At 58.9% G+C, this 4,568-nt stretch overlaps 1 protein-coding gene across 3 annotated transcripts; it reads right to left on the reverse strand.

Annotated features, from left to right (window-relative positions):
• Positions 1 to 301: 301 nt before the first annotated feature.
• Positions 302 to 4,180, reverse strand: Slc16a8 (solute carrier family 16 member 8). 3 transcript variants are annotated; one of them, XM_034516298.2, is made up of 6 exons: positions 3,944 to 4,180; positions 3,225 to 3,301; positions 2,849 to 3,076; positions 2,162 to 2,305; positions 1,199 to 1,963; positions 302 to 779 (listed from the first exon to the last, which is right to left on the reverse strand). In XM_034516298.2, exons 3-6 carry the CDS (start codon positions 3,060 to 3,062, stop codon positions 436 to 438), a joined length of 1,467 nt encoding a protein of 488 aa, XP_034372189.1. In that variant the 5' UTR covers positions 3,063 to 3,076; positions 3,225 to 3,301; positions 3,944 to 4,180; the 3' UTR covers positions 302 to 435. The 3 variants fall into 3 exon arrangements, with proteins under 3 accessions (XP_034372189.1, XP_034372188.1, XP_076767730.1); XM_034516297.2 differs by having other exon boundaries at positions 2,849 to 3,073; positions 3,944 to 4,179; XM_076911615.1 differs by lacking the exon at positions 3,225 to 3,301 and having other exon boundaries at positions 2,849 to 3,073.
• Between the last annotated feature and the right edge of the window lie 388 nt (positions 4,181 to 4,568).

Here is a 4,568-nt window from a genome sequence, read left to right on the forward strand (position 1 = left end):
GCATACCTTGAGAGCCTCCAAGGCTTATCTGCTAACCACCTGCTTCCCACGCTCTCCAGAATTGACTCTGAACTCTCTGCTACTGGCCATGACCTTGGACCCTGTACTCATTCAGATGGTAGCCAAGTGTGCTTCAGCATACACATCCCTCCTGTTCCTGGAATCTCTGGCTGGGACACCCCACCCCCAATTCCTGCTGAAGCTCGGGGGGTCTTGGGGAGACCCGTTAGACTCTTACTGCTCCCCTAGCTCAAGTGGCCTAAACCCTGGCAGAGGCACAGGAACAGAATATATCTTTCAGAGGCCTTTATCAACTTGTGCTCCTGTCAGCCCACAGCAGCTTCACTGTGAACAGGACCTAACAGATTGGGTTCCCAAGGGACCACCCTGGGCTGGCTCCCCATGTACCAGGCCCTCGGAGAGGAGGCCACATTTTCATGCCTTCTGGCCTCGTGCATCATGGCTACCTACAGACTCGTGACCCAGCTCAGGCACTGCTTCCTCTGGTTCTGGGGACCCAGCCCGGGGTCGCAACACCTCCAGAGCTTCAAGGCTGCCAGGCTCCTCAGGACTGGCAGGCCTTGGCTCAGAGTCTCTCTCAGCCTCTACGTCCTCCGTGTCACTGCTTCCTCCCTCAGCAGATGGACCTGATGGAATGTCCTTAGAGCAGCGCAGGCAGCAGTAGGTGGTAACTGCCATGAAGACTCCTGCCAAGGCCACTTCAGAGCCAGCAAGGTAGAAGATGACCTCATAGCTCTTCAGAGCGTCCACCAGGCGGCCTAGGGAAGTGGGCTGTCACAACCTGGCAGTGTCCTTTCCACACTGTTTTGATGGGGCTTACTGGTGACACATCAGCCCTGTCACTCTAGCTCTGGAACTACAACTCAGGCTAAGCTAAGGGCTCCAACACCCTCCCAGGCACCACCTCTCATGCATAAGGACTTCATGCTAACTGCGTTGCTATTTGTATACGTGTTTCTTCCTGAGCCCCTGGCTTTTCCATCCTCTCCAGCCCCACCCCCACCCCCACCCCCACCCCCCACCCCGCTGTGGCTGGACCCTGGTTGGAGGAGGAGCCATGGAGGAAGTCCACTAACCAGGCCTTCGAGCAAGGGGCCCTTCCTAACCCCTCGTTCTTAGAAAGGGTTTCCAGTACGCTAGTCCCAGGCTTTGCCACCTGTCCTACTATGGTGCGCACCGGCAGAGGGCGGTCCTATGAGCACAGCCACGGCCTCCACGAGCAGCACTAGGCCCAACGCACTAGGGAAGCGGGGCGCACCGACGGTTGCCATGAGCACCTCAAACTGCAGCGCGCCAACCATGCCGTAGGAGAGGCCGAAGGCGATGCAGAAAGCCACGAGGGTGCCATAGGAGCGCGCACGCGCGCTAATCAGGTCCGTGAGCCCATTGGCCAACAGGGCCAGGCTGAAGAGGTAGGGGACGTGGGGTCTTAGGCGCCCCAGGCCCGCCAAAGCACCGCACGCCGGCCGTGCCACGATGTCTACGAAGCCCACGATAGATAACAAGAAGGCGGCCTCAGCGTCAGGCACACCTGCGTCCTTGGCGTAGTTCACCAGCAGGATGGCCGGCACAAAGAGCCCGAGTGCCATCAGGAACTTGGTGACCACATACACCACGAAAGCACGGTCAGTGCACACTGCCACGTCCAGCAACCGCCGGCGAGCCCGGCCACCGGGCGGTGCGGGGTCTGGGCGCGTCGGGGGCCCAGGGGGCGGACGCATGACGGCTCCACAGGCGCAACAGTGCAGCAGGAGACCGCCAAACAGCAGGAAGCCGCCGCGCCAGCCAAAGCGCTCCCCCAGCAGCTGCCCGAGCGGCGACAGAGTGGACAGAAACACCGGGCTGCCCGCCGCTGCCAGCCCGTTGGCCAGGGGCCGTCGCCGCTCAAAGTAGAGCCCCAGCATAATGAGCGACGGCTGGAAGTTGAGAGCCAGGCCCAGGCCTGCGGGCGAGGCGACGTAGCTGAGGTGCCCCTTCTGGTCCCTGCTGCAAGTCTGAGCTGGGCCCCCAACAGGGAAGATGGGCCCGCGCCCGGGATACTGAGCCAGGGCCGCCCCTTTGGGGAAAACTAAGGACTTAACAGCAGGGATCCCCAACCTGCACCCTTGCCCCTGCAGGGGAGAACCCTGGGTACCCTCACCTGTGAGCACCCCAGCCGTCAGGTACAGCTCCAGGAGGCGTGAGGCAAAGGAAGCCAGAATCATGCCCGCTGAAGCCAGCAGTCCACCGGCCAGCATCACGGGTCGACAGCCAAAGCGCGTCACGAGGATGCTGGACAAGGGGCCTGTGGGCAGCGCAGAGTCACCGTCCAGGTTGGACCAATCTCCCCTCCAAAAAAATGCGTCAGGCCTTGTATCTGACGCCTGAAAGACCTTGAAGGAGTAGTTACTCCTCACTCCTTACTCCTCATCCCCTTCAGAAGCAGAGGACAGCATTTGGTTGAGGTCACACAGCTTGACTAGTCAGACAGGGAGGTGTGTGAGTGTGTGTGTGTGTGGGTGGGTGGTGCGGGCTGTATTGTGGCCACTCATCCCTTACCCCTCTTGAGAACACACAGCCAAAGTGGGAAGGATGACATCTACTCTTCATTCTCTGGGTGTCTCCAGGGTAATGTAGCCCAGTGTAGGTCTGTTGGCAGGGATAGACCCCCAGTCCCCCACAGAGCAGCAACAGGAGTGTGGCTCCATTTTAGTGGATGCATCCTACCCACTCTTTCCTAAGGCTGGGGCTTCCACAAGCTAGCCAGGGAGATGGGGGTGCTTCTCTAGGCTCTAGATTCCCTACCCCATGATGGAGCCCCGGGGGCGCTGTCTGGGGGAGTGCTGACCCGTGCCGTAGAGCATGGCCAGCATAATCGAGGACACCCAGGCTGTGTCACTGTAACCTGCCCCGAAGTCACGCTTGAGCTCTCGGAAGAAGACGCTCACAGCCTTAGGGAAGCCATAGGCGAAGCCGGTGATTACGAAGCAGGCGCCCAGTACCACCCAGCCCCAGCCACCATCTGGAGGGCCAGCACCCCGCCGCGGGCCACCAGCACCCATTGCTTCTGCTTCTGCTGGGAAAGAGGGAGACAAAAGGCAGTGGTGAGTGCTGTAGGGGAATGGATTGAGAAACAAAGAGAAACAGCCCAGGACACCCACTGAACCCTTCCTTTCAGGTTCGTGGAGCTAGCAAGGTAGGAAGGTCACCCTGAGTTTTCCGACCTTCCTGCAAAGGCCTGTGAAGAGTAAGTGGAGAGTTGACTTCGAGGTTTCCTCACAGGCTTCTCTCCTCTGGGGACCTAGTGACAGCAGGGGCAGAGGTATAGTGAGTGCCAGAGGCCAGTAGTTACTGTGGCCCCCAAGTGTGCTGCTACACCTTGTTCCTAATGTTTCCTAAGACTAGGGATAACTCATGATTAAAACAACAGGGAATAGCTGCCTTGTCCCAGCCTGTTTTGCTCCATTTTGAAACCAGTTCTGGAAAGGGTTTGCCCTGTAACTTGAACAAGTCTTCTCTCCTGGCCGAGCCTGTTTCCCCACTAGTAGGATGGCTTGTACTCCAGCCTGAACCCTTGGAGAAGAGGATAGAGACCTGAGCCCCAGCCAGCAGTCCCCAACCTCGGCCCTCCATCCCTAGGCAGGGGGGTTCCAAGTCTTACTGCACCCCCCACAGGTGGGGCGGGTGGAAGCCCTAAACCTCTCCCAGGGACACCTAGAACTCTGTCCTCCCCCAGTTCTAGGTTCTGACCTTCCTTGCTGCTCCCCAACCCCCACAGGTGGGGAGGGTGGAAGCCCTAAACCTCTCCCCAGGGACACCTAGGACTTTGCCCTCCCCCAGCTCCAGAATTTGACTTTCCTTGCTGCCCCACCACCACTACTGCATGACTGTGAACACGGGAACAAGAAGCAGGTCCCTGTCAGTCCTCACCACACACGCTCACCTGGACTTGACTCTGGGTTTAGGGTTCAGCCTCACATCTCCTGAGGCCTGCAGGAGGGGCAGCCTCTAGCTCCAACAGCCTTGCCAATGGTGACTGCGCTCCTGCTGACAACTCCTTCCCCAGGCCTGAGGCTTATAGTCTCCTCATCCCAGCCCTGCTAAGAAGCTTTTACCAGGAAGGGAACTGGGCACAAATGACAGAGAGCTGGCAGGGCTGACACAGTGGGACAAGGAGACCCCCCCACCCCATCCCAATGGGGCACAAACCCTACCTTGGGGGAGGGGTCATAATCTGGGGACGGGGACACAGTGGTTCCCTGGAGAGACCCAGCCTATCAAGTCAATTCAGGGCACTATTGCTCCACCCCCCTTTCCTCTCCCCTTCACATTCCAGGAGGGGCTCCTAGCTTCCCTTGGATAAGGCTAATCCAGGCCTGAGCCTGGCTGTGAGGGGGTGGCCTGAACAAAGGGTGCTGTGTCCTAGGCCAGCTAAGAGGAGCAGGCACCATTTCTTGGGATACCATTTAGAGATGGGAGATGCCTTAATGTAACCTTAAAGACTGCTCAAAAAGGGGGTCCTGAGGGACTGGCCTGAGTTCCCTTCTCCAAAAGGTGTCTTAGTCAGG

This window comes from Arvicanthis niloticus, chromosome 13 (assembly GCF_011762505.2).
Source record: "Arvicanthis niloticus isolate mArvNil1 chromosome 13, mArvNil1.pat.X, whole genome shotgun sequence".
NCBI lineage: Eukaryota > Metazoa > Chordata > Mammalia > Rodentia > Muridae > Arvicanthis > Arvicanthis niloticus.

What these genes read in the sequence shown, in the direction of transcription:
- Slc16a8 (XM_076911615.1), bottom strand. Translation starts at nt 3,062, where the DNA reads ATGGGTGCTGGTGGCCCGCGGCGGGGTGCTGGCCCTCCAGATGGTGGC. An exon ending in GGCCATGCTCTACGGCACGG is followed by an intron (nt 2,306 to 2,848) that starts GTCAGCACTCCC and finishes CGCTGCCCACAG; the next exon opens with GCCCCTTGTCCAGCATCCTC. An exon ending in GACGGCTGGGGTGCTCACAG is followed by an intron (nt 1,964 to 2,161) that starts GTGAGGGTACCC and finishes CCTCGCCCGCAG; the next exon opens with GCCTGGGCCTGGCTCTCAAC.